At 43.2% G+C, this 26,368-nt stretch overlaps 1 protein-coding gene across 3 annotated transcripts; it reads right to left on the minus strand.

Annotated features, from left to right (window-relative positions):
• Positions 1–943: 943 nt before the first annotated feature.
• si:ch211-250c4.3 (uncharacterized protein LOC100535981 homolog) lies at positions 944–25,288 on the minus strand. 3 transcript variants are annotated; one of them, XM_038280460.1, is made up of 8 exons: positions 25,054–25,288; positions 17,862–18,622; positions 10,636–10,797; positions 10,395–10,527; positions 9,216–9,319; positions 7,892–8,007; positions 3,393–3,490; positions 944–1,264 (listed from the first exon to the last, which is right to left on the minus strand). In XM_038280460.1, exons 1-7 carry the CDS (start codon positions 25,130–25,132, stop codon positions 3,400–3,402), a joined length of 1,446 nt encoding a protein of 481 aa, XP_038136388.1. In that variant the 5' UTR covers positions 25,133–25,288; the 3' UTR covers positions 944–1,264; positions 3,393–3,399. The 3 variants fall into 3 exon arrangements, with proteins under 3 accessions (XP_038136388.1, XP_038136377.1, XP_038136380.1); XM_038280449.1 differs by having other exon boundaries at positions 10,395–10,530; positions 25,054–25,287; XM_038280452.1 differs by lacking the exon at positions 944–1,264 and adding an exon at positions 2,052–2,417 and having other exon boundaries at positions 10,395–10,530; positions 25,054–25,287.
• Positions 25,289–26,368: the final 1,080 nt, after the last annotated feature.

The following is a 26,368-nucleotide window of genomic DNA, read 5'->3' on the forward strand; positions in this document are numbered from 1 at the left end:
TTTTATGACCAGCATCTGTATATGAACTCCAAGCGTTCATCTCAAACCTTTCTGCTGTTTTTTTCCCGGCTAAATCTAAAAGATAATCCTTGTCATCCACTAGAGGGCAGTGTGGTTTAAACCTGGTTGAGTGTTTCTCTTATGTTTGGGAATTTGTTCATCGTCGATTCTTTCATCCAATAAATTCACAGAAATGTGGCTTTTCATTCCATCCCTTCTTTATGCTTTTCATGTGAATGTTAGGGTTCTTGATCAATGTAACGTTTTTGTCTTTGTCTTCATGTTGGACAGCTCTCTGGTCCATCGAGACACACAGGATGAAGAACCAACTCTGTGAAACTCAGACGGGATTCTAGACAGGAGCAGGAAACTAAAGTGTCCTCTTTCTGCCACTGCCATGTGGTGGTTTGTATGTCCAAACTTTATTCCCATCCACTTTATAAGGTTTGGTCTATCATTCATGACAACTTTAAAGACAGAAAAATGTTTTCGCTTCAAACTAGTATAAAGGCTAACTTATAAAGGCTAATGTCTTCTGACTCTTGACTTGCCTGAAGCATTGTTTTTGCCTATTTAAAAAGTCCCTCAAATCGCGTTGTCTTTGCCGCTTGGCCGTGATGCTGTCCAGAACACCGTCAACTGCTCCACAGGTTGAGCCACTGAGGTCAAAAATGAAATCACTAGTGCCCTCTAGGCCACCGTAATTTGGTCAGGCTACTCGTAAGCCCACAGCCTGCCAAATGTTGAAAGGGCAATACTATTGCCACTACTGTTAATATATAATAGAGATTTTATACATTCAGTGATAAAATGTCACAGTGGATGGTCATTTAAGAAGGGGATGATTTAAAAAAAATTTTTTAACTTGAGTACTGATCATAACCCCCCGAACCCCCCAGGAATCCAGGTCATTAACAGAGTAATCATACAGGGTCACCATGGATTCATCTAAAAAAAAAACTTTACTTATTGACATTGAAAACATTACATAAAAAACAGCAGCTGGTTCCGATCTGTTCCTAAACCATCCGTACCGTCCAAACGTCAGTAATGAAGTGTAATGTCCCACCGATGCAGCGTAGCCTCAAACGTTTCCACCTTCATACAGAGTTCAGAAGCAGGAAAATCATCGTTACGCATTCGCCTCTTACAACTGATCCTACTTTCCACACTCATCTTCCTCTCTTCATCTTGTATTCTTTAAGGTCTCCAAAGTTCTTGTTAGAACCTCATGGTCCTCTTCTCAAAGTGAGTCCATTTCGATCTGATGTTGACAAAGAGAACAGAGACTCGATTACAGCAGCCTTATAAATCAGGGGGGTTGAAGCATCCAGGCTGAACAGGGAGCATGAAAACATCTCAACATGTAGTGAAATGGCTGTGACCTCCTTCATTGTTGGGTTTATTCCACAAATATTCAGGTGGGTGAAGCTGAGGTTTTGTTCAGTTTTCATCTATCTAGCTATCATAAAAAAAAAAAAAAAGAACATAGTGGGTCTAATCTACTACCACAGGATGGAAAACGGAAAACGGTATATTTAGCGACTTTTCAGATGCCTCTAGCACTTTCATTACAAAAAGCTCCTAGCGCCAAATCTAGCGACTTTTTTCTGCTACTGGAGACTTTGTAGACAACATCTAAAAGCAGCGAACTCTGCTCTCCAGAGCCAGTAGATTGGTAACCCCGCCTCCTGCTCTCCTCTATCTTGTCTGCTGTCATGATTCATGCAGCTATTATTTCATCCAAATGAAAAATGGAGAACAGAGAAGCAGATCATGGCTTGTCTACAGTGAAAAGAAGGACTGGGTTATTTACTTTGGCCTTTTTGGAAACACAGGAAGGAGCAATCAGCTAAGTGAGCTTAGTGCTTGGAAAAAATCTTTCATTCCTTTTGAGACAGCATGAAAAGTCAGCTGAGTACAAAACATAGAGAGGAAAACAACAAGAAAAGGGACAAGAAGAGAGGGACAAAACCTAGAACAAATAATGGATGTCTATTCTATTACATTTCTCTATCTGTATAATGGGTCTGTTTTATGTGTTGTCTCTCAATTCCGAAGACCCCCTTCCTAAATCCGCCCCTGGTCCTGCAATCTCTTTTAGAGGCCAACAACTAAAGAAGACTGAAATACATGTGGGCATAATGAGGAGCATTCTGTTCAAATGATCTGAAAACATCAGATGTCAGTTTGAAAAACAAACCCCGACTGGCTAATGTGTCAAGGCCAACCGGACGCCACATCGTTGATGAGAACGTTCAATCTAGAGAGATCAGTAAGAATGAAAACGGAGAAGTGAAGCAGCAGGCTGGTCCAGTTTAGCAGCTGCCCTGGAAGATCTCGTCCTTGTTCTCAAGGCATCTCTGAGCTCCTGATAAGTCTGAGGGGTGGCCTTCAGCTGGTGGCAGCACATGGCTCTAGGTCAGGGGAACATGGTGGACCGTCAGTGGTATCAGTTCCTTCACCCTACAGAATCTGTGTACTCTTTCCACATAAATTCGGGTGTTTTCATGGACAGGACGAAACTGGGACCCACTGGGCCAGAGCAGGGTCTACCAGACCTCTAAGGATTTTATCCTGATAGGTGAAGGCTGTGACGTTTCACATCCCTACAGCCAGAAACTGCGTGTGCAGACCAGGGAATACAAGCGGCCGAAATGAGTTTCCGTTGCAGGGTGGCTGGGCGCACCCTTCCAGATCCGTAAAGGAGCTCAGTTACCTGGGAGGAGCTCAGAGTAGCGTCATTGCTCCTCCACGTCAAAAGGAGCCAGCTGAGGTGGATCGAGCATCTATTCTGGAGAAAGTCATCTTTTCACTGTCATTCATTCATTTATAAAAATCTTACTTTCTTCAATAAATATTTAGTTTGGAGCTAAATATTTAGTTTGGCAATTAAATATTTAGTTTTTTAAATAAATATTTAATTTGGAGCTAAATATTTATTTAAAAAAGCTAAATATTTTGTTTGGAGCTAAATATTTATTTCACACACTAAATATTTATTGGCAAACTACATATTTATTTAACAAAGTACGATTTATATGAATGAATGAATTACATAGGGAAAAAAATAAATAAAAATAAACCCCTTATTTTTCTCTTAAAATACGCTAAATAACCATAAATACTGCTCCTTATTTTTTGACTTTACAAAGGGCGCCCCATACTATATAGGGGAAGAGGCTTTAAAAGTAGTTAGGGAGATCAATGCATAATTAGGTGTGGGAGTCATCAGAGGAGAGGAAATGGATTCGGGAGTAGCTCATCCAGAGAAAAATTTAGAGTTCATGAGTGGTTACAATCAGATGGATGATTGTAACCGCTTTTTCCAAGAAAAACCGAAATGTCTGAGGGTCAGTGCTGTTTGGAAGCAGAAAAAGAGCAATCTTTACCTGGATGCTAAAGCCAGAGGTCTGGTTTGTTCCTGTGGTCTAGGGCAGCCATGGAGCTCCTGCTTCTTCCACCTTTATCCATGTGTTCTTCAACAGGCCTGTAAGGAAAAGGTTTGCTTAACCACAAATCTATTATTTAGATGAGCTGTCTGTCGTCCTGGTTACAGCCTGTAAAACGGACTGCACTTAAACACATCAGGATAATATTTTACTGCCGATGGACAGGTGCGCCCTCTGCAGATCAAAACAATATTTAGTCATTGTCACACATATTAACCAAAACATCTCAACAAGGATTCCTTTGGTAAACCAGGAGGAGAAGATTTCTCCCTAAAGTTTACAGTAACCTGGACATGGAAGTGCTTTAAAACAGAACTCTATTCTCTATTCTCCCACTCTACAGAATTCGTTAGTTCAATCAATGTTCTGCTCTCTCTGCTTTTTCTCATAGTAGCTTTGCCTCGTCTGTTCCTGTTTGGCTGTGACTCCATCCTGGAGAGAAATATCAGCTGTGCTGCTGCCATCAACACCTTTGTTTATAGATGTTGAAAATCTGCCTGTTTTCCAGTGTAGTCCTGTGTCTCTGACTGTGACTGGCTGGATGTGCTCTCTTCATCCTCTGACATGGGAGATGGTTGGAGCTCGTCTGCCTGGCTGTGTGTTTCATGGATGAGGCCGCCTTTTACAGTTGCTTTTGTATCTCTTCTTCTTTTTCTATCTCTGCTTTCATCTCTTTGAACCCCAGTCGGCCTCAGCAGATGGCCGCTCACACTGAGCCTGGTTCTGCTGGAGGTTTCTTCCTGTTAAAAGGGAGTTTTTCCTCTCCGCTGTCGCTACAAGCATGCTTAGTGTGAGGGACTGCCTTTGAGTCAATGAGTCGATGCAATGAACTGGTTTTCCTTAGATAGAAAACTTGGAGTCGATTTGACTGGATGATCTGGTGAATTGTAAAGTGCCTTGAGATGAGGTTTTGTGAATTGGTGCTATAGAAATAAACTGAATTGAATTCAACATTTAAATCATTTTAAGAAGCAGTGGATCATAATGATTTGACTTAGTTGAAACATTGATGGTGATGTTCAGAGAGAAAATGAAGGTATCCAAACATTCAGCAGTCTATTAACAAGTCAATGTTTGAACGATATAACATCTGGTTTCTGCTGAACTCTTTGATTTGGGCTCAGCTCTGCTGCTCTGCATTTTCTAATGAATCCTGCAGCGCAGCCATGTCTGAACACTCCTCCCAGCATACCAAAGGTCTGACTCTAACCGTCCTCTGGTTCAGGCAGGAGGGGGGCTATAGCAGCCCTTCATCAGATCCCACCACTGTACCAGTTTTAAAGTGAAGGAAGCCCATTGGTCGGCCTCGCTGAGGTCCCTGACCTCCTGGAGACAGTGAAGCTAATAGCTTTCGTTATCTCCATCTGCCAGAACCTGTCTCTGCTCTGAGCCCTTGACTTGCTGAATGCCTTCTATTAACTGTGATGAACTGACATGCATTCCTTCTCCTTTCCTTAAGCTCTTTTTTTAGAGAACAAAGGGAACCAGCTCCTTTTTAAGGGGATTTTAGCAGCTGTGGGTCACCTGGGAGGAGGACTGGAATCTCCCTAAAAATGAAACGAATAAAGAGAAATAGGTTTCTTATCATGGTCCTTGGGTTTATCGGTGTGTTTGACCTTTCTCAGAACAGAGGATCTTTGCTAGTGGTCGGCCTAACCACTGTCTGCTTCCTCCTGGTCTGATCAGACTGCTGGAGATGTTGGACTGCCAGTGTTCACCTGATGATCGGTCTTCTTGGTAGACCCAAGCCTCCATGTTTTCTAATTGGGATTCTTTGTTTCCCCCTGTACGATATTTTCAATCGTTGCACGCAGCTACAGCTCACACTGTACGACGAAACCTCAGGGTTTAAAAGTTCACAGCTCCCAATGTTTGTTCTCACACTGTCCGACCCGACGCTCTGATGCGATCTACCTGCTCACACTGTACGTCTAAAAACCATGAATGTCTCAGCTCCACTCGGACTCGTCTATCCAAAAGCCAAACCAGTAGAAGAGGAATATGAAGCTCACTAGAGTGAAACTCGCTGAATTTGCAATTTGTGCAATTTTGTGCTAAAAGCCCTAAATAGAAAAGGCGTTGACGTATTTGGACAAAGACATGGCTGAGCAAACGTGGCTCCTACGGTCTGTCAGTTTGACTGAAAGAATTCCATTCACTCACACCCCCGCCATGCTTCTGTGTTTTCTTCTGAGGGGAAGAAGAAGAAGAATACTTCATTTCAAACATGTCTGATTTTCTCCCGACCTTATGGTTCCTCATTGGGAGGTAGTTGTGAGAGGCGGATCGCCCCTTGTTACCCCCTGTACACTACACGATGCATGTTCAGGCTGAAAGACGGCCCAATCGAAAAATCCTCACAGGACTGGAAAATCGGGCCGGAAAAGGAAAAAAACTTCCCCGCTTTAAGTGCCGCGCACCCTGAAAGTAAACGTGGCCTAACTGAAAAGTCATTCCCTGCGGAGGGAGCCAGTGGGGAGAGGCCCACCCAGGAAGGATCATCATATGTGAATGAGGTAAAGAAGGAGCCGCTGTGTTCTGGACAAGCTAAAGGTGAGAGACACCTGACTATCTATAAAAGACAAAAATGGAATCAACAATAAAGGCATAAATAATCCTCAAGTGTCTAAGCATGAAAACACAATTTTCATGCCTGTTTGGTTTGCAGACTTCTTCTCTTTGGCTGTTCTAGTCAGTAGAGCCTGATTATTGGATATCAGTTAAATATATTTTTGTAGACTATTGTGATTTGTGATTAAATATGGACTTTTTCAATCATGTCGTCTCAGTTTGGTCGTCCTGTAGTGGAACCCTTGCTGTTTTAAAGTGCTATATAAATAAAGTTTAGTTTAACAGAAAATATTTGTATGGAGTGGCATAGCCAAGTTTGCTATGGTGAATGTGAAAAGGGACCTTTGGACATAATAATATGACCTCAATTTCAGCAAAACATGAAGAGGAAAGGTATTCTGATTTATTTAAAGGAATGTAGATGTGACAGACATCTGCATAACATGAGAACAGATTCCAGATTTCCTCTGAATAGGGGGTTTTCAGGTGACGTCACGCTCACGTGACTACTCAGCGCGTCCGCCATATTGGGTGGCAGTCGTTTCGCACCGTTGACCCTGCATTGTATGACGCCTTAGGCAGTATTGACAGTGAAAAATGGTGAAAACGTGTGTAATTGTTGGTTGCACAGCCCGTGGAGGTGGAGATCAACGCTCTTTCTATCGCATACCAGCCGTAATCGTGAATCAATGTGAAAAAACAAAACAGCTATCTGAACAACGCCGTCACATATGGCTGATACGGATATCCAGGTCCGATTTGGACGGTGTTAAGCTGGAATACGCCAGAGTCTGCAGTGCTCACTTTGTCACAGGTAATTAACTGTCAAGCATTTAAAACATGTAAGAATATATTAATAATAGGGCTTGGGCGTCATGACGTATTACTTTCCGTGGCCGCAATGTTGACTGCCTCTGCCGCCGCTACTCAGACTACTGCCTATGACTACCGCGTACTGGACTCCCTCTCTCAGCTATGTTTTAATTTGATTAATTTCACCTTAACTTGATTTCAACCAGCGGGAAAAGGCTCAAATATGTGAGAAACCCGGAGGGTTTAGGGAGGTTTGGCAGTTAACGTTACTAACCAAACCTTTGAAACACATAGCAGCTAGTTAAAAGTACATTACATGCCTGAGTGGTTGTTAGCACTAACGGTTATCACTGTTTGCTGGCTTTATGAGCTGCAGCTCCTGAACCCATCCATTCGTAAACTGCACATGAGACTCCAAGGACTTGTAGCTTTGGAACTGTTCTGAAGTATAGGCGCTCACACCACAAACAAGGTAGCCGAAGACGTCTGATATGCAAAACAGTGGCAACAAGTCATTGTTTGGAACTTCATATGGATCCAAATTATTAATAATGCTGATTTTGTCAACATACCGGTCCCTGGCTTCTCTATTTAATGTGTCCCGGTAAATTTCAGATCCTTTTCGGGATTTTAACATCTTTTTTCTATCTATTCTTTCTCAACTCTACTTCTACGTCTCTTCGTTCAACAACGTTAAGTCAGAGGTATTTTAATGTTGCGTTGCCATCTACATGGCAGCCACGTCCTACAATGCAACGTGGATCCCAAGCCCTATATTTAAACAATACTGTATATCTATTTGGGGTTTAGTTAAGCCTGGCTGCAGCCTACAGTCCATATGGTCAATCAAGGAACATTTCCTCAGATATGTTCCATGATCTGGTGGCTCTAGCGTGCTGGCGTACTTATCCATTCGCGACATGATATATATGATATACGATAATATGCCACCCAAGATGGCGGACCGGAAGCTGGCCAGTGACGTCACTGAAAACCCCCTATTAAAAGCAGTAGAGACAGACCCTTTATAGAGCAGCACAGTAACCATTTCCTACCTGTAGAGCTGAGGACAGGATAGCTTCAGTGAAGCGGGAGTTAATCCCAGTCTGCTCTGGTTCCTCTCTTTGGTTTTCCTCACCAGGTCTCGGCCCCACGTGTAGATTTCACCGAGCTTAAATGAAGATAAGCCCGGGATAAGTCATGTGTCATGAGACAAACTTCCTAGTTCTTCAAACTGATACGACAACTGAAGCTTTCTAATCTCTGGGGTTATCTGATTTGGGAGTTTACGATAAACTTGTTGGGTAAGTTGTGTTTTTGAATGTTTATGAATCAGCAGAAGGTCGTCCTGTAAAATTCGATGTGGAACTGCTCCTGGATCAGCAGTGCTACTCTGTCACTGAGCCTGGTTCTGGGTCTGCTGGAGGTTTCTTCCCATTACCAGGAGTTTCTCCTCTCCACTGTTGCTCCACGATACGCGCAGATGTCGAGCGAGTTGTGTAAAGTCTATTAAAAAGTGTTGTTCTTCTAGTTGTTGGTCGGATCTTTGAGGGACGGGGGAACTGCCTTTAAGGTCATGAAACAAACAGCAGAATGTTGGATGCTTTTGTAGAACCAGTCAGTGATCTAGAAGCTTTTATTTGTTTCACTGTGATGACCTTCATGCAGTAGCAGACGACCATCCTCAGGCAGCTGTGATCCAACCATCCATGGTAGTCCGTTGATACTCAGGGTGCTTCTGTTGCTGGAAGGTGGATTCTCCCTAGTCTCCGGATTTCTGCTGCTTTTCTTCCAGGATTGTCCTGTTTTAGCTCCATCCATCCCACTATGAACTCTCACCAGCTTCCCTGTCCCACACCATAACACTGCCACCACAATACTTTACAGTGTGGGGTGTTGGGTTCCAAGCAGTGTTTATTGTAAGTCTCAGTGAGAGCTTTCTCTGAAGGTTCCGTTTGCTCTGATCAGAGCCTATTCTTCCAGATGTTTCCTCTGAGATGGTTAACTGGACTTGTTCTGACTTCCTTTCAATGAGAGCCTTTCTTCTTTCCATTCTCAGCAGATGAACCCCCTGCGGTCCTCCATGTCCCGGTAGGTCCGCATGGTGTACATCCTCTCTAGGTTGAGAGCTTCTATTCCTTCCACTTCAGCCGTAGCTCCACCGTCACTCAGATGTCCCATGATGCAGCAAAAAAGGATCTGACCTCGAGACTAGAGGTCAGAGAAGTATGGAACGTCTCTGGGACAGAATCAATACTTTCTTTCTCTAATCACAGTTTATGTTGCTCGTTACCATGACGACTGAACTAGAACCTCTCCGTTCTGTGAAGAAGCTGGCATGAAGTGCTGCAGCTGTAGCAGAGTTACGTGTATACTCACCCTGCCCAGTCCAGGACTCCTGTCCTCTGCGTCATCGCCATGGAGACGGAGCTGCTCCTCCATGAAGGTCCTTCTCCATGCGGACTGGTCCTCTCTTCTCCTGGCTGGAACAGGAAGCAAAGATTAGATGCTTCTGGACAGTCACTGCTAGCATCTAACAGAACCAGAACAATTATGACTTCAGGAGGAAACCCAAAGTTAATTTGGGTCGGTTACAGTCAGGTTGGGGGGTGGCGTTAGGCTCCTGTCCAGCCAATCAGCAAGCAGAGGGATGATGCTCTTTTTCTTCATGATTCATGAGGGAAATATTTTTTTCTTATTGTTTGGTTCTAGAAGGTTCTAGAAACTATGTTTTTAGATGTTTTAAAATCACAAACATCAAAGAAGAAAATTTGCTCCATGATTTAACTGCTTAAAGTCGTAGGGAAGCGGCTGTTCCAACCATTGCAGTTTCGAATTCTCCGGAGTGGTGCTCGACTTTCCGACTTAACAAAGTGAATAAAGTGAATGTGATTGGTTGATTTTCAAGAGGGCGGGACTGTTGTGGCGGAAGGTTTGCAAGCGAGTTTGGTTGTGGTCGGTGTCTCGTGATCAGCAGGCACCTCAGACGAAAATTATTATTTTTATTTTTTTACTAAATTCATTAAAACAACGCAAATGTATTACTTTTTGGTAATGTCGACCGATACCAATATTGGACAGGGCCCCGATCCAGCACTAAAATGGTGGTATCGGTATCGGTGAGTAACAACAAATAGGAAACCAATACCATTTTGAGAGCCAAAAGTTTATTCAACTATTATCACCCATTCCAGGTAGGCAATAAAAAGTTCTACTGTATTCACTTTGCTTTAGTCTTTTATCTGCTTCACAAAGGTAGGCAGCAGCTTGACAAAGCCATGATGGCAATTATTTTACATCAAAGCAGTAAGCAGTTCTTCATAAATACACACACACATCGGCCAATGCTGCACAGCCAGGTATCGGGTTTCGGTATCCGGGCCAAAAAATGGCATTGGCGCAACACTGGTTTTAGGTATAGATAACGATTCATTGTTCATTATTCCTTGTTGACCAGACTTTTCTTTCTTTCTGTTATTCACATTAAGCTGCTCATGGCATGCAGGTATTTAAAGCTAACGTCACAGTGTTTATTAGCAGCATGTGATCAATGGTTACCTGTTGACCAGCTGACTTCTGGGATGGTGGATAGATTAGAGAAAGTACCACTTGGAGACAGGGAGTCACTTTTCGGCGGGTAATTCTGGAAGGCCAGGATAGCAGCGCCACAGCTGCAGTACTGCTGGAAGAACTGCTGCAGACATGATACAGACAGGTTCATATCTGAGTTAATGAAGGTCAAACTCTACATTTTAAATCATCTGTAAAGCATTTACAGAACCAAACAACGTTCACATACCTCCTTAGTCGTTGTCATCCTGCTGTCCTTCTGCAGGACACACACCTGCCTTTGCAGCTGGATGTTGATCTCCTGCTGATGACAGATTTTTTCCAGCAGCTGGCAGATGAGGTGCAGGTAACCCAGCCCTGGGCCCAGAGGTCTGGAGATCTGCTGCTGGGTCTGCAGGAACAAAGATTTGACCAGATCCTTGCCAGCCCACCTCTGGATGTTGCCACCACCGTATTTAAAGCTTAGATCTGTTCTGAGGGATGGGCACACCTAACTTTCACAAAGTTCTGCATGAAAAGCAAAACTTTTCATGGTAGTTGAGAACCGTTCTGCTCTTCCCCCTCAAACTCCAGATGTCATTTAGAAGTTGTTTTTTAGGCTAAATCTGGTCAGTCCGTCACAGTCTGGATTAAGTCCAGAAATAGTTGTTGAACATTGGGCTGTTTGGTCAGTCTGATTTTGTTCTACTTTAGTCCAATAATAGACACTGAAAAGACGTTACAAACCCAGTTTTCAACGTCTTTTCAACGATCTGAAAATTACGGGTTTTCACCTTTCAGTTTTCGACCAAATGCAGACATCTTATGGACATAAATCATGTCTGATCAGTGTCTTTTAGACCAGTTTTTGCTTGGTGGTTTGCTGCAATTTATAGTCATAAACCTTTTCATGATGGTCCATCACGTAACCGGTCACCGGTTCTATTTAGAACCTTTATGGACAGGATTTCTAGAATCTGGTTCAGAGTAGAGCTGCATCTCCACCACATTCAGAGGAGTCCACCCTGCCTGGGAAGAGTTCCAGGCACATCCCACTTGGCACAGGTGACGAACCAGAGGACAACCTAGGACACTCTGGAGGGAGAATGTCTGCCTGCTGGTCCTGGAACGTCTGGAGCAGGAGGAGGTACAGGTCCTATGGTATCATCCTTTCCTTCCATCATGGGTCGTGCTGCCTTCTGAGTCCGTCCTGCTTCTTTTTTATCACTAAACGCTGCTTTGTTCAGCTCAACCTTGCTCGTTTCCCTGCATTTGGGTCTCTTCTCTTTGTTTTTTAGACTGTGGAGCTTTAAAGGAAAAGTCCGGTCATATAATCAGAATTCAAACTTTTAAATATGAAATCATTACATACTGATACGTGTTTTTAATTAAGAGTAATGCTCATTTGAATGTGCTTTACTGGAGGCATCCATGTTTGTCAAAGAACACTACTGCCACCTACTGGTCTGTGATGTCATGGTGCGGTATCGGCTGTTGATCAAGTCCCAGTGCTGTATCTGGTGTTTGTCACAACACGCTATTATCCAAGTCATCTTGAAAACATTCTTCTTCCAAACGTTGGCTATTACGTGTTTTTTTTCTGGCCAGAAGTTCAATGGCAAATCCTCCCTCTTCCCAAATCCTCCTCTATCAAGTTTGCAATGCAACGACGAACCTGTCCGTGGAGGATAAGAAATAAGAAAGGTAAAATAATTTTTTTTTTCACTTTTACCCCATGTATTCCAACATCTAGCTGCCATGCACGTGGGCATTGTCAGTTTCACTATAGCTCTGGTGAATTTCAATGGTGAAGTCCTCTGGAAATCTTCAATAATTGTTGTTGATTGCAGATGTGTCTAGTAGTTCCCATTGATTTTGCTTGTAAAGCGGGGAGAATGGCGCTAGGCTTACCGCACCGTGACGTCACTGCTGGAAGATGGCAGGTCTTACTATAGTTGGGCAAAAATGGCTGGTTCCGGACTCAGTGATCAGTATTGCTTTGTTTTTTTCTTTACTAATTAACACTGAATTCATTAAATCACTGCGAACGTATTAGTTTTAGGTATAGAGAATGATCCATTAATTATTCCTTGCTGATCAGACTTTTCCTTTAAACTAGACAATTTTCTGTTCTGCTTGTTTTATTTATCTGTGGAAAACATTAATCCTCACAGGAAGGCAGTTCTCTGCACGACACCCACTCTGATTTCCATTTCCTGGTCTAATAATGTTCCGGTGATAGAAACTTAGATTCGTAGCAAAGGACTGTGGGACCCGAGTGTTTGGTAGGTTTACAAATCCTCTCTTTGTGCTGGTTGGTGCAGTAAAGAGGAAATTATGAGCAAATATTTATCCAATTATCAGCATTCCTGAAGTGACCCAACAAAAGCAGGACATGAGATCAGGCTTCCTATGCTAATGGTTCTGGAATGGCAGCTGGGATCCTCTGACTCTCCAGGATCTGACATGTGTCACGGTGACACTTGACACCGTTAGCTCTTATTGTTGGGTGGCAGATGATGGAACTCTAATCTGCACAGGCTGGGATACCTAACTACACTCTGCTGGTATCTGGCTACAGATTCCTGAAGAAACTATGAGAAAAGATTTGAAATTTTTAATATTTTAAACTACATTTCAAAATCAGATTTTTTTTCTGTTTCCACGCCCCATATCCTATAAGCCCTGCCTCCATGGTGACAGGCCAGCAGTATGAAACCGACAAATCTTAAAATGGTTTAATTATTATTAATTGTGGTTCCAGTTTAGCTTCCTAACCAGCAGCTTTAGGCTAAGTTGTCGGTGGATGTTTGACCGATCTTTCTCCAGAATTAATCACTTCTCAGGGATCCTGCCATGGACCAGACTTCAACAAGGATCAACAAAGATCTAGAAGGCTCAGAAGGACCTGTCCAGATGCTCGGTGTCCGCCTGCTTGAACCAGTCTGGCTCTACCCGTGGCCCCAACTCTGTGCATGTTTAACCAATCTAGACCCTGAGCAGGATACTACAGCCATCGTGCTTAATGGTTGGAGAACATACAATACTATTAGGTTTTACCTGACGTGTGTGTCATAATAGCTGATCTTTAGGGGACAGGAGAGAACTCAAAGGCAGAGGGGTATTTACCATGAGGCAATACTAGGCAGTTGCCCAAGGGCCTAAGCTCCTGGGAGAATGCTTATAATATTCAGTGTGTCTCAGCCCCCCCTTCAGTGTCCACCATATTGGATCATTCCATTTGCTGCTCATGTTCAAAAAGATCCAAACAGACAGCAGCAACCCATTTGAAACCAAACAGTGCGAAGAGCAGTGTTGCCAACTTAGCGCTTTTGTCGCTATATTTACCGACTTTTCAGACCCCTTTAACACTATTTCAAAAAAGCGCCTAGCGCCAAATCAATTGACTTTTTTCTGCTACTGAAGACTTTGGCGTCAACATATAAAAGCAGCGAACTCTGCTCTCCAGAGCAAGTAGATTGGTAACCCCGCCTCCTGCTCTCCTCTATCTTGTCTGCTGTCATGATTCATGCAGCTATTATTTCATCCAAATGAAAAATGGAGAACAGAGAAGCAGATCATGGCTTGTCTACAGTGAAAAGAAGGACTGGGTTATTTACTTTGGCCTTTTTGGAAACACAGGAAGGAGCAATCAGCTAAGTGAGCTTAGTGCTTGGAAAAAATCTTTCATTCCTTTTGAGACGGCATGAAAAGTCAGCTGAGTACAAAACATAGAGAGGAAAACAAGAAGAAAAGGGACAAGAAGAGAGGGACAAAACCTAGAACAAATAATGGATGTCTATTCTATTAACGTTTCTCTATCTGGATAATGGATCTGTTTTATGTGTTGTCTCTCAATTCCGAAGGCCCCCTTCCTAAATCCGCCCCTGGTCCTGCGATCTCTTTTAGAGGCCAACAACTAAAGAAGACTGAAATACATGTGGACGTAATGAAGAGCATTCTGTTCAAATGATCTGAAAACATCAGATGTCAGTTTGAAAAACAAACCCCGACTGAAGTTTGTACTTTATAGCAATATTCAAGTAAAAGAAGAAAGGACAGAATATGGGTACTACCAAAGATACTTTCTGTTCAAAGGTTTCCCCAGCAAATAACTGAGTAAAGTAAGTAGTTGTTTTTGTCATGGAAGGCTGCCTCAGACCGCCGTCCCGCTGGAAGGGGTCTGTTTCTACCGACGTCAAACGTTTTCAATGGGCCACTTCCTGGATTGTTCCCAAACATCCTAAACAATTTCCTCTGAGGAAAAGGAACCAAACAGACGTCAGAACTAAATGGATGAAGGAAGCTGATGTTCATCTTGTCTTGTTTGGACTAGGGCTGCAACTCTAATTATTTTTGCAAATTGATTAATCTGTCAATCATTTTTTCGATTAATGATTAGATAGGAAAAGGTTCCTTCAAAATTTTTTATGAAATTAAACCAGGTGAAGCTAAAACTTTTCCACTTGAGGAATTCTGGATAGAGCAGATTGACAGATTAAAAAAGATTTTTTATCTTAAATGCAAAATGTTATTTATTTCAATAATGGCTGTTCCAACCATTTCTCCCGAATTCTCCCGAGTGGTGCATGACTTTACACGAGTGAATAGAGTGAATGCGATAGGTCGTTTATCAGAAGGGCAGGATTGTTTTGGCGGAAGGTTCGCAAGCAAATTTGGTTATGGCCACGCTCGGACTGGTAATCTGTGATACCGGGCATTTGCCAGGTGGGCCGGTCCTAATTCAGCATGTGAGGGCCGACCCTCCTTAAATCATACCGTCCCCAACACTTACTCTTTGGCTGAAGCACCTACCTGTGACGGTAAATAACTCAAGGAGCTTAAGAAGTAATCCAATGTTAACTACCTAAATGATGCATGCAGTATATATAGCCCTTCCTTGTCATGTACATCCTTGTGAACGTTGGCATATGGTGTCATTTTCTGTTTCTTCAAACTGTAAAATCCTTGCAACAAACTAAATTATAATAAAACTAAAATATTTTCTTTAAACTAAACTAAGATGTTCCTGCTAAAAATTTATGTTCAAATATTTTGCAAAAATATGTTGCGGTGCATGATGGGGTATTTAATCTATTACATTATTCCATTTCATTGCCCACATGCCAGCTAGACTGGCAGTGAATGCTCACACACCGCTGAGCTTTCATGGATTCATACTTGAAGAGGTGCCTTTCTGCCTCTATATTGTATTGTTTATGTTGTTAGACCTAGTATGTGTGAGGACCAAGTAGCACTAAATTGTGACTTAGAAAGTGTCAAGGAACGCTATGGACAACGGAAACATGCAAGAGGAGGAGAGTTTTGCATCTGATGTCGTGGATGAGTCTCCTGCATGTCTGATAAAGAGTAAATTTATATGCATGTTTAAGCCAGAATGATTTGACATTTAAATATGATTTCCCTACGACTTTAAATAAAAAGAATAAAATAAGCTGAGACTTTTTTTGTCATCTTGTTAAATGGCAGAGCTCACTCAATCTTAGAAGGCAGTACTTTCCTTCAAGACTGAAAATGATTGTTTTCTACTTTAGACTTCTTTAGATCGCAGATGAAACGTAAAATAATAGCAAATATGGGTAATAATATGTTGCGACTCCAGAAGAGATGTGATCCTTCAGAAATTGTTGCAATACAGTTTGTTTGAGTGTTATTGCCATATGATGACGTCATAAGAAGAGGCAGGGTCCCGAGCAGATCTGGTACCTACACCGGCTATGTTTGAGGCTTCATTTAAAAGGTTTCTGATCAGGTGTGGGTCAGGGCTAGAATGAAACCAAGAAAAAAAGCAGCTTTCCACGAACCCCAGAGAGATGTTTCCCTGGATGTAATATGGGGCAAAATGTTGGAGCCAGTTTGTGATTGTCTGACCCCAAGTTTGTTAAAGCATCTTATATTTCATCGTTCCACCATGAGCAAATGCTTGTGATGAATGTAACTGAGCAGCACAGCTCTCCTGCAAGCAGATATGCCAAGCTGTGTGTCAGAGATGAAGGGAAGTGGGTGTGGTCTGCTGGGGCTCCCACTGCTGTGACACATAATGCCACAGAGACCATTAAGTGATCCACTGATCCCAGCCAGACATGTGGGTAAGAAGGAGGCCCAACTCCTCGTAAACAAACACACGCCCTGCTCTGATGCCGCAAAGCTTCCCGTTCATTGTATGAGTCAGGACCTCCAGGTCTGCGGGGTCCAAGGCTGACAAAGAACTGAAAAGCAAGTAAGCTTTGGAGGAAGAAGGACAGTGAGACAGGAAAGGTTTGTTGTTTATTGCCCCTCCCTGGACAGCTGTGGTCATACTTACTCCTGATTTCCATCTTATCTGAATTAGATCCCATAGGGAGTCTCCATCGGGTTTTGGCTGAGGGGTTGTTTGGAGAGAAATATTAGGAAAATGGCTTTCTCACACCACATAGCAGATACAGGAGGGCTGATGTGGGCAGAGAAAATGGGACTTAGAAGAGAAAAACTACAGGATAAAGTTACATTTTTAACAAATTGTCACTGGAACTCACGGTGCAACACTTGCTCTGCCCTGATTCAAATAAAAATAAACTTTATCAAAGGGAAATTAAATATCAGAGCGACCCATATGTGTTTTTTTTTTTTACTTGACGAGGAGCAACGCCCAGAGGGAGATAAACAGGTCCATATGATCCCTGCTGCTGCCTGGCAGGAAAAATATGAAAACTCTGCCCTCAGAAATGCTTCTAGTGCCTGAATCATGAAGTTTACAGCAGTTTTTTTTTTATCTCTGTTCACTAAATGGGTGGAAGAAAAAAATCTAGAGAAGGAAACATAGAATATGAAACATAGATAGAACGTGTTTCTGTTATTAACAAGTGGTGGTGGTGGGAGGCACTCTCCTCCACAGGCCACTGCCTTGCCAGGGCCCCTGGGAACCGTCAAAGAAGCTTCATCTCTGTAAATATTTGAGTAATTTGAGATATTCCACACCTACTGGATACACCAGCAGAAGCTGCCAAGCTCTGGGCTTGGAGAAGAAGAAGGGCGCAGCTGGGGAACAGCCTGCTTATCAACAATATCACTTCTTCAGATCTCCATTCGCTCAGCAGGCTGATGAAAGTGCTGCATCATGCTCAGGTTATTGACTCTGGTTAAGGGGCCAGAGTGGGTCTTATGTTTTACTGTGGCTGAAGGTGAAGCCTCTTTTGCCTGTTTGATTTTGTCTTCAACATGTCTGACGCTGGACAGAATGGATAAAGCTCTGACAGCACAAACAAAAAGAACACAGCTGTGTTGGTCTCTCACATTTAGTTCACTGGAATGTAATACAGACCCAAAGATCATCAACCAGCCCTTGTCATTAGATGTTCGTCTCCTGTTAGGATTCCTTCAGTAAACTGTCCTCAACCAAAAACAAAAGAGGAGATGGATGGATGGATGGATGGATGGATGGATGGATGGATTATTGAATATAGATGGATGTCTTACCTCAGTGAGTCTGCAGCAGGTGTCCATGTAGTCGTCCAGGCTGTCCCTGGTGTCCGTCCTCCTCATGGTCTCAGTCTCTTGCTCCTGTGCTGGTCTGTCCTCATATTTGGTCATTAATGGTTTCTCTTCATCATGTGATGAGCTCATCTCCTCACATTGTTCTAGTTGGTCCCTAGAATCCTCAGAGTGGAATCCTGAAGCCTCACCCTGGCCTGTTTCTTCTCCTATGTACAGTTTTACCGTTGGAGCTGATGGTTCAAATCTGTCTCTGCCATCGAACACATTGTCTCGGGGCCCAACTGCTGTATTTAATGTTGTATCTAAGTGTTTTGCCTGCTTATTGTCAGAGTTCTGGTTACTGATAACTAATTCATTAGAGGAAGAGTCCAAGTTACAGGAATCACAGGAGGACTCTCGACTGTGGATCTCAAAGCTCTTTTCTGAGCCTGTTGGGGTGGACAGAGAGTTAGCTCCACTGGGCAGTTCCACTCCAGAGTCCTCCGATTCAAACTTGTACGACCGGGAGAGACGAGAGTCTGAGAAAATGGCAGATAGGGATTTAGAGGCGGGCTTGTCTTGGAGCGGGGAGTTTACCTCTGAGTTCTTGATCAGGTCAAGAGTGTCCTGCTCAGAAGCTACTGCTGTGGAGACGCTGGACCCAGGGTCTTCTGCTATCAGTGGCTTTTCATTGAAGTTGCTGATGAGTTTCAGTTTCGTCAGAACAACATCACTGTCCAGGACTGCATTCCTGCCTTCTTTACCTGTTAAGGAGAAGAGAACAGTGCTCTAACTTGGTCCAGTTTAACAGATTGTCCAATTAGTTATTTAAAGCGACCAAAAACATCCAAAACTTGCAACAACAAAACACATCAGTTTGATTAATTTTGCATCTCGTACTCCTGGTACAAAATGACAACACTGTATGGCAGTCATCCCAAGTTCCAAAAACTTATTTCAGGGAGATGCTTAATCCCCCCCTAGCACCGTGCCCCATACATACACAATTAAGGCCAGCAACCTTTCAACAACAACAGTTTATTAACTAAAAGTCATTAGTAAAAGTCAAAGTCAGAACATGATATAATAACGTAAATTCAAGGGCCCAATGTAAAAAAAAAAAAAACGGTGTTCTCCTTTAGGATAGGATCCCAGTTTTCATGCTCTAATTTTTACAGATGAATTTAACAGTTTATCTTGGATTCTAATTCAAATTTTATAGAAAACAATAATTTTAACTTAAATTAAGTAAAAAAAAATGTAAAATTAATAAATTATAATTGTATATTGACCTAATAAAAAATAGAATTTTTATTTAACCTAATTGAAAAGAAATATCACTTCATGCAGCTCTCTTAATATATTTGAATCTCTTGCCATGTTTTTCATTTCATGCTTTTCTGGGCCCCCATGAAAACATGCTGCCTCCTGGCCCCCTGGTATATTTGGTCAAGATTCCCCACTGTTCCTCACCTTCACTAGACGTGGATATACTTTATTCTGCAGTAAAATTAGTCCTATATTTTCGTTTTTTTACTCGAGGATTCAACCTCTGCCGTTTCACAGGATGCACAGCTTTGAGTGGTAACTAGGTGACTGTCAGAGAGTAACCCAGAAATTATCGGACTGATCCAATCAGCTCTCTGACAACCAGTCTCCTGGAACGCTGGTTGAACGGAGCATCACTTTGGACAGATACGCTGCACAGGTTTCACAAGCAACATGCTCACCACAGCCCCCTCTCGCTTGTTGTCTGCGCAATCAAAGTAGTTCTAATCCGCACATGGTGCACAAATTATTGTACTGCCTTTTCGCTCTCACTTGCATTAAAAAACACCACCACCAATAGTCTAAAATCCGGGATAATTTATCCAACTCGCGGGCATCCGTGAAAGACTATCTATATCATGGAGACTACCAGAACTTCCGGGAGACTTGGGATGTCTGGTATGGCCTCAACACCAGGGAAATGTATCTTGAACAGAAGAGGCAAGGCCTAAGGTCCCCACTAAAGGGATTTTCTGGAAGACCCAAGGTAAGTCCCAAATCTTTAATTAGTCATTACAAAGCCTTTGACTAAACACTGAATGGAAATAATCAAATACCAATATCGTTTTTCTTCAAAGAGCAATTACAGAACATTTTAACTTTATTGTTTGCAACCAACAAAAGAAACTGAACATCAGAAAATCTGTGATGAAATTGTTTCACACCATCTAATCAGGGACGACTTGCTAGGTTTTGACTAGCACCTTTTACACCATTCCCATCTCTCAACGTGAGGTTTACCCGGTCAACTACTTACTGCCACACCCTAAAGATCTGGAACCCCTATTAGCATCCTGAGCTGTTACCCTGATCATGCCTCAGGAGTTTTTTCCCTCCACACTTCTCCATCCTGGACCAAAAATGTTCCAGCTCAATGCTGGTGAAGATTCTCAGTCATCCAGGTCATAGTCATTCCAAAAAAGTTTAAAAACAATCCACTGGACTTTATTTCCAAGTTTAAAGACGTTTCGCTTCCCATCCAGGGGACTTTTTCCTTTCAAAATGTCAGGAAATGTGTTTAGTTCGAGGCTATATACTGTGGCTCAAAAAGGCCTTGTTTTTGTATAGAAAATGTGCAAATTGAAACAGACACTTTGTCATTTCTTACTTATTTCTAGATCATTTTTGCAGTGCATCACTGAGAGATTTGCCCACAATCACCTTAGGATGGATGACTGAATTTTTATACATGTTGGATTTTCTCCCAACCTTACGATTCCTGATGGGGAGGAGGTCGTGAGAGGCTGTTCCCCCTTGTACATCACACGACGAAACATCAGGCTAAAAGGGTAAAAAATTGTACAGTGTATTGTTGAAGACGGTTCTAGCAGACCCGGACCTAAAATACAAGTTGTCCTTCAATCAGGTTAAAGGTTTGTTTGGCCAGAACGTGTTATTTATCTTGAAATTTTTCTTTCCTGGGGTTGATTTAAAAAGCCTTTAGGAGTCTGCAAATTGTCAATTTACCGACCTCCTCAACCCGTTTCTGGTACAGTTCTTTGAAGGAAGATTCTGACTCTTTCTCAGGCTGGTGAAGAAACTTGGTATATTTAAAGCTAAAGTCGGAGTTCTCTGGTGAGCAGGTCAAATACATGTACCGCACTTAAAACCAAACCAAGATGCAGTTGGTGCTGAGATCCACTCGCACGACGTTTCAGGATGAGTCTGTTCCTGCAGAGCTGCTGGGAGGAGAGCAGGTTGCATTTAATTACACGCTGAAGTCAGCCTGTGTGTAATCAGTCTGTTGTGACACAATCCTGACGTGTCCTCCCTACGTTCTGTTCATGCTACCTGCTCCTGCTGTGCAGGTGTTCCCCTGATCTGCTCATCCTTTACTAACATCACAAACAGATCTTCTGTCCTGTAATTGTCAGCCCGCTGACTCAGCCTGTTTCCAGTCTGTATTCTTGTTCTGAAGTCAGCAACGTGTGATTAGAGATGCCCGTCCTGAGGCCTGGATCCAGACTGAGAACGTCCATCTGCCACCTTCTATCAGAGTCGCTCAACCTTCCAGACTTGCTGTCTTCTTCTGATGCCTTTGGTCTCAGCTGCATGGAGAAACACTGAGAGTCTGGAAACATCTTCTCGGTCTGGATCTCATGGAGCATCAGTCTGACATGGAGAAGATCCATTGGCTATTCATGAGCCCCTGGGGGGTGACCTCGCCCCATTGGGACAACCTGAGCTCAGAAAACCAGCAGTGGTGAAGGAGGGGTAAGTGTCTCATTATCAGACCTTTGATTGGTCAAATCTAGATCCACTCTACGCTATGCGAATTTCCTGTTTGGTACCTTACCGGCTTGTTTTGTTTGTATGACCACCATTATGGAAAACGATTCGTGAAGATGGAGCAGCTAGAAGAGCGAGGTGCGTGAGAACGCTGGGACCCTTTTTCCACCTGGATCCCCGCTCTTTTTCACCCTCATGTCCCTCCATTGTCGCACAAACTTGCCCCCACTTCCTCACCGCCTCGGCCGTATCTAGACCCACAGCTAGTTTCTGATTGGCCCTCTGGCGTTGTGGCGTGGAATAACATAGCGCAGACCACGCTTCAATATTGGGCATAAAACAAAAATATCTTCCGACAAGCTCACTGCGACACACTGCTGCAGGAGGGTAACCAGGCCTTTAGCCCTAAACCTAACCGTTAGAAAAATAGCTTGAGGGACAGAAGCAAAATGTCCTCTTTACAACAACGGGTCCTCAATGTGATGGTGTAATTGGAAAAGTGGTCCTCACTCTGTGGGCTAGAACGGTACCCAACACACACACACATGTTGTGTCACAATATCCTTGTGAGGACCTTCCATTGACTTCCATTCATTTCCCACTAATTTATATGGCCTAACCATGACCCTTGCCCTAACCCTAACCATTACCGACACATACCTATCCCTAAACCTAACCTAAACTCAATTCACACCTTAGTCCTAAACCTAACCCCCACCCCAAGAAGAGAAACTTTCCTTATGGGGACCAGTTGTTTGTCCCCACAAGTACCTATGAGTCCCCAAAATGTAGCATATTCCTAGGAAATTGTCTCCACCAGGTATTAAAGACATGGCCACACCTTACACACACACACACACACTGACAGCTATGGCCCTCCGTGTGCTGAAAGCCAGCCCTCCCTCCAGCCATCCTGATAAGACAGGAATGTTGGAAGCACTGCAGCTTCAGTTCAAGCAGCTCTGTAAGATCTCCATGTGACTCATCTCTGCTCATCTGTGTAGGGTGGGGTGGGAATCCTCTAGAGCTGCGTCTTTCAGAACTGTTCTTCCAGCCAGAGGTGTCAGGTTACAGGCTGCTCCTTAGATGATTTTCTGCTCCGAACGTGTTCAGGGATAAAACAGTGATGGACTCGTCCTTCCAGCTGCTCTCTTCCTACAATGACTCTTTCTTTCTGCCCCTCGAGCCACAGCAAACAATGTGTCTGCTGTCAGGAGGAGCCCCCCCCCCTGACCACCTTCAGCAGCAGCAGGAGCAATCCCTCCAAACGTCTGTGGGATTTGCTCCACAGCAGGTGTGGAAGATTAAAATGCAAACAAGCCGCCTGGGTTCAGCCCAGGAATGAGGAGGCTGCGAGGCTCAGTCTGGTGCTGCAGAACCAGAGCAGAACTCTGAGACCCGTTCACATCAGCAGGGTCTAACTGGCAGCAGTTCAAACTACCAGAATTAACCTGAGAGAAGTTAGAGAGACTAAAGTAGATCCAACAAAATCACTGGAGGGAACAAAGCTCAGTCACCGGGCCGGACCAAACCGGACCGGAGTCCAGGCATGGTGGTGGGAGGGTGTGGTCTATGCAGAGCTGCTGTGGGTTGCTGATTCTGGAGCCAAACAGTCATCTCTGCTAAGTCCCACTGGTTCTTTGGATCTCTGAGCCCCCCGTAGTTCAGAACATGGCTGGTTCCACTGGTTCTTCATCAGTGACCTGACCAGCTACAGTCACACTTATTGCCCATGTGGTTCTGTTCAGCTCTGGAGGTCCCAGCACAGATCCAGACCCTGAACAGAACCTTCAGCTCCAGACATTAATCTGCTGCTGGGTTTGGATTTATCGTTCCGCTGTTTCCACGATGGCTGTAAGGAGTCCAGATGCTCTGTACTAGGGTGACCTGATGTCCTCTTCTTCCTGTCCTACTTTTCATACCTAAAAAAATGTCCAGGGGGGAGTTTCAAAATCATCCAGGATTTTGGTCGACTACAGTGCAACAGACCCAACCCGTCAGCACCGCGGTGAAGTTGGGTTGAAGTTGGATTTGGATATTCAAGCTCCGTTGAGTCAGCAGGATCTAGCAAATGGTTGATCCGACTGAGGGACTCTGATGTCGGCCAGCGTCTCTCAGCTGCTCCCTCCTCCCACACGTGGTGGTGCATTTAGGGACTGTCAACAAATCTCTGAACTAAGCACTCTTGAGAAAAAAAATCAATAGATTCCTTATCTTATGACCAGCTAAGATGAAACTAATATAAAGTCTTGCCAATAGATAACATATGTAAAGCACACTTGCTTTTATGCAATTTTAAGCTATTTTCAATATTTAAGATATTTTTAATACAAAGCTGGGACTTTTCTTTAATAGCTTCCAGGTCATGTGACCTATTGACTCAAATTCTTTGTGAAATTGTTTTACTAAAACAGCCTGATGAGTCACACACATTTTTATCCCATTTTAGGCTTTTGTATATTTAAAAAAAATTTTATTACAAAAATAATTGATATTTCTTCAATAGCTTCCAGGTCATGTGACTCACTGACTCCAAATCTATGTCAAATTGTTCTACTACATTAGCCTGATGAGGAACACAAATTTTTATTCCATTTCAAGCCTTTGTATATTTTTGCCTTACCGTGCAGCTGTAAGCATACTGTAGGGCAGTGTTTTTCAACCCTGGTCCTCAAGGCACCCTGCCCTGCATGTTTTAGATGTTTCCCAGCTTTCACACAATTGATATCAGATGATCAGGCTTTGCTGAACTGCAATCATCTGAATCAGGTGTGCTGAACCTCAGAAACATCCAAAACATGCAGAGCAGGGTGCCTTGAGGACCAGGGTTGAAAAACACTGCTGTAGGGTTCGGTCGCTCCGTGCCCAGCTGGCTCCGGATAAGTCAGCCGCAAAGCAAAAAAGTGTCCTCCTTTTCAGAAACCCAAATCTGGTCACCCTACTCTGGACCAGCCCAGCTCATCAACCCTCCACCACCGTGCCCAGTTTGAGCTAGAACTCAGGAAGCTGCTGGCTGCAGGTTATTCTGGTTCTGACACATCTGGGCTCCTGTTTGGCTAAGATGAAGGAAGAGGAGGAGAAGGAATCTACATCTGGTTCTGCTTTCCTCATGACTGCCTCCTTGGCTCTGTTTATGGCTCTCAGCTTTCATTAAACTTCAAATAAAAACAGGAGTTAAATGACAACTGTAAACAGATAGAGTCTTGGTTCAGAAGGGTCTGTGGAACCAGCAGATGAGATGTTCTACAGAAGCCCATAAAGCTCCACCTGAACCCCTCAGATCAGCACAGTTGATCTCCTCCAGAATCGGGAGCTGCGCTGTGTTTACTTCATGTGTAGGGAGTTCAGGGTCTGAATAGAACCTGACCAGAACCAAAGAACTGAAATAAAACCTTAATGGAGGTGCTGTTGCTTTTACCTTTTCTCCAAGGAGCCAAGAAGGAGAAGGACCTCTGCCAGCTGATGAAGAGCCCAGCCTTCTTCCTCCTCAGACTCATGTTGCTGAGGATCAACCCTCCTCAGATCTTCCTGATCCGTTCCTCTGTTTTGAAGTCTAGCGGCAGAGGAAAGGCGTTTACTTCAGAAGTGATCGCCGGTGGCGCTGGAGTTCCTGCTGGAGCGGCTCTCTGATCTGTGGCTGGAAAGCTCCTTCAGCAGAGCAGAGCGGAGCAACGGGGGAGGGACTCCAGGAGGAGGAGGAGGAGCAGTTTAGGCCACCAAAGAGGGTGGGAGATTCAGAAGCAGATCTCTGTGCCCCCACGTTACCGCCACACCACTTATATCCAACAGAATAAAACTGATGTAAAAGGTTATATCTACACCTTAGAGAGGGGGTTCCAAAAGCAGGGGGCAGGGGCCCCTGGGAGGATGCGAGAAACCAAGAGGAGGGACACAAGATCATTGTGATGTTAGCCCTGAGGTCCATAGAGGGACAGAAAAGATCATTAAATATATAAAATAAATCAATGTAATTTTTATATATTTGTTTTAACAAATAATTTAAACATTAAATAGACTGAGAAACAGTTGTGGTCAGAAAATGTTGATTTCTTTTATTTTATATATTTAGTTTATGCTATTTATCAAAAATGCTATTTTACACAATGCCTGAGTGAGGGGTGTTTTTAGACAATACAAACTTATTCCCATAATTCTCAAGGTTTATTCATAACATCTTACGGTTTAACCAAAGTTTCTGTAATTTGTTTTGACTCTGACTACTTTAAGTAAGGAAAACAAATGCTGGCCAGATCAGAACAGGGCTGATTACCATGCAATAAGGGCTGTATGATGTATGATGTCCTGTTTTCTCTTTGCAAAGATGCAATAAAATGCTGACGGAGGGAAATCCATCGATCTCCGTTTAATTAACTGGAGGGAATAGTTGAATACTTGTTTCCCTCGAAACTGTAAAGGAATACAACCAGAAAAATATTAAATACTGATTTATTTAGAAATAACAATCTATTTAAAATGATTATCGTAAATTATCCTTGCATGTATAAATAAACACAGAGTGAAGTAAATGGTGGTTGGAGCAGAACCCTCTGAGACCCTAAGGTCCAGCCTGCTCCTGCAAGCCAAACCAGAACCTGCAGTTCCCCTCTAAAACCGGAGGATGGGAGCAGTTGGATGTCCTAATTTAATGTTTTAATTACCATATGTCACTTCCAATTAATTTTTTATTAAAGGTTGTGTTTGGTTGCACTGACTGCATCCTCCAGGGATCCAGT

Source organism: Cyprinodon tularosa, unplaced genomic scaffold (assembly GCF_016077235.1).
Source record: "Cyprinodon tularosa strain WSP-4 unplaced genomic scaffold, ASM1607723v1 ctg1027, whole genome shotgun sequence".
NCBI classification, from domain to species: domain Eukaryota; kingdom Metazoa; phylum Chordata; class Actinopteri; order Cyprinodontiformes; family Cyprinodontidae; genus Cyprinodon; species Cyprinodon tularosa.